At 33.1% G+C, this 2,371-nt stretch overlaps 1 protein-coding gene across 1 annotated transcript; it reads right to left on the bottom strand.

The window, feature by feature from the left end:
* Positions 1–552: 552 nt before the first annotated feature.
* LOC107061735 (uncharacterized) lies at positions 553–2,170 on the bottom strand. Its single transcript, XM_015311508.1, has 3 exons — positions 1,792–2,170; positions 1,121–1,731; positions 553–975 (listed from the first exon to the last, which is right to left on the bottom strand). The coding sequence occupies exons 1-3, from the start codon at positions 2,168–2,170 to the stop codon at positions 553–555; spliced, it is 1,413 nt and encodes a 470-aa protein (XP_015166994.1).
* Between the last annotated feature and the right edge of the window lie 201 nt (positions 2,171–2,371).

Genomic DNA, 2,371 nt, shown 5'->3' with positions numbered 1-2,371 from the left:
TATATATATATATACATTGTTAGGCTTATACAGTCGTTCATAAAGTATAAATATACAAACCACTTAAATAACAACGTATATTTATACATTAACTGTATAAATCTAGGAGTATATCTTATGCTGAGAGTATACATATACATTGTTAGGCTTATACAATCGTTCATAAAGTATAAATATAGAGTGTACATACACATTTTCTGTTCAAAAAGAGAAAAATATTTCAATAGAACAAATACACATAAAATTATTTGTACTAGCATATATACAAAGAGAATAATATGTTCAATATAACTTATACATATACAATTTCTGTATATGATGGACAATATATACGACAATGATAACTCATACTATATCAAGAGCATGAATACAAAAAGAAGAACAAAAATGCTCACTGTTAATAGGACATAACAACTTTATTACATCATCACCATTCCTACTCATATAGTTTTAAACACAAAACCAGTTGCGAATAACATTCAAGTATCTATAAAATCCAATATTACACTCCAATATAATCGAAAGAGCTTATTAAACTTCTTTAGGCCTGTTTCAACATGAACGCCTATTGTGACCTGCAACTTCACATGTGCTACATGTATGCTTCCCTTTGAGACCAAGCAATTCACGTGTTGTTTTTGTACAAGGTCTCTCTTTTGGCCTTCCTGGAGGTCTTTTGAATTTTAGAGGCCGAACTTCACCATACATTATGTATTCAGGTATCACCCATTCTGCTACATCAGGCAAATGATAAATCGATATCTCATAAATCTTCAAAACTGTAATTGGTTTGTACAAATTCGAGCAATATCCATCAGCTACTAGACTTTTTCGCTTCAGTACGGCCCAAGCATGTTCACATGGTATTTCTTCGTATTGAAACTTTCCACAACTGCATGTTTTATTCTTTAAACAGACCACAAAACTCCTATCATCATTAGTCACATTGTGTATATATTCAGTCGACGGCACAACCTGTTTCATACAAACATATTTATGTATATGTATAAGTTTATGCAATTGTATATGTATTAATTCTAACTGTGTGCATAATTGTCTTTATACAATTTTAAAATAATTAATTACTGATTAATCAATATTAGATATACATAAAACATACCCCCATTCGTGTGCTCATTGCTTCATTTTCGACCAGTATATTTTGAAAATTTTCAATCAACGGAGTAAATGTACATGTTGCCTCATGTTTGTTGTCATGATTCCATCTCCCAAACATCAGTCTAACCTCTTCCAAAAAATTAAAAATTGATAATTCCCTCGCCGACACTAGTGCACCATTTATACTCTCTACAATATTAGACGTCATAGCCCATCCCCGATGAGTTTCTGCATGACACCTTGACCACTTATCATATCCAGCTAGCTTCAAATATTCTTTAACACCTACATCAACCTTTTCTACAGTATCCAGTACCCTATCAAACTCAAGTTTATTGCATGTCTTTGCCATTGTATAAAATACAGGACTTAGCTCCTTGGAGGATTTTCTAAATTTCTTTTCAACATTATCCCACAAATGCCACATACAAGCATAATGCGACACATTATTATACACTCTTGTCACTGCCTTTATAATGCTCTCATTTCTATCAGAGACAACACACATATTACTCCTTTCCCCATAAGCCTCCCTTAGTTGTACAAAGAACCAAGTCCAAGCGGCGTCATTTTCCGAATCAATGATACCATATGCTAGTGGGAAAATATGTCCTACATTTTTATTTATATACAAATTAACATAAAATCAAAAATATACATACTAAAACATACCTTCTCCATCCGTCCCATTATACGGTCCTCTTAGGTGACTTCTATCAACAACGATTACAGGCCTGCAATGATCAACGCCTTGTATGAAACAATTCAATGCAACAAAAAGATATAAGAACTCATTTTTGTCGATTTTCTTCAGACGTATATGCGAGCCTGGATATGTAATATCCATCATATACAAGTATGCAGGAAGTTTGTTGTAAGATGCAGAAGTGGTGCCCCTCAAGGAAATCAAAGCCTTCTCTTTAGCCCTACAAACCAACGAGTAATTAACATCAACTCCCAGATATATTTTCACATCACTCCGAATATCAGAAGGTGTATATTTTCTCTTGTGATCAACAAGCTTAGGCTTAACAATCCCACCAATCAGCATGCTTGTTGCATGTTTTTGTGAATATACTTTATCCTTCAAAGGACAAGTATGATCTGTATTAAATGCTCAGATCCTAAAACATTCCAGACTTGTTGATATTTGATGCTTTCATTAACCAATCACATTCATCAGAAATACATTCCAGCGTATAACTACATCAGCAAATAGAGCATAACACATCAATATACAAATAATTAAAAC

The sequence above is a fragment of the Solanum tuberosum genome, unplaced genomic scaffold (genome assembly GCF_000226075.1).
Source record: "Solanum tuberosum cultivar DM 1-3 516 R44 unplaced genomic scaffold, SolTub_3.0 scf00162, whole genome shotgun sequence".
In the NCBI taxonomy this organism is placed as follows: Eukaryota; Viridiplantae; Streptophyta; class Magnoliopsida; order Solanales; family Solanaceae; genus Solanum; species Solanum tuberosum.
This window is presented reverse-complemented; position numbering and strand designations above follow the sequence as displayed.

Coding starts and splice junctions, on each gene's coding strand:
- LOC107061735 (XM_015311508.1), bottom strand. CDS start 2,170: ATGCTGATTGGTGGGATTGTTAAGCCTAAGCTTGTTGATCACAAGAGA. Junction 1,732..1,791: donor TAATGGGACGGATGGAGAAG/GTATGTTTTAGT, acceptor ATAAAAATGTAG/GACATATTTTCCCACTAGCA. Junction 976..1,120: donor CAATGAGCACACGAATGGGG/GTATGTTTTATG, acceptor TGTATGAAACAG/GTTGTGCCGTCGACTGAATA.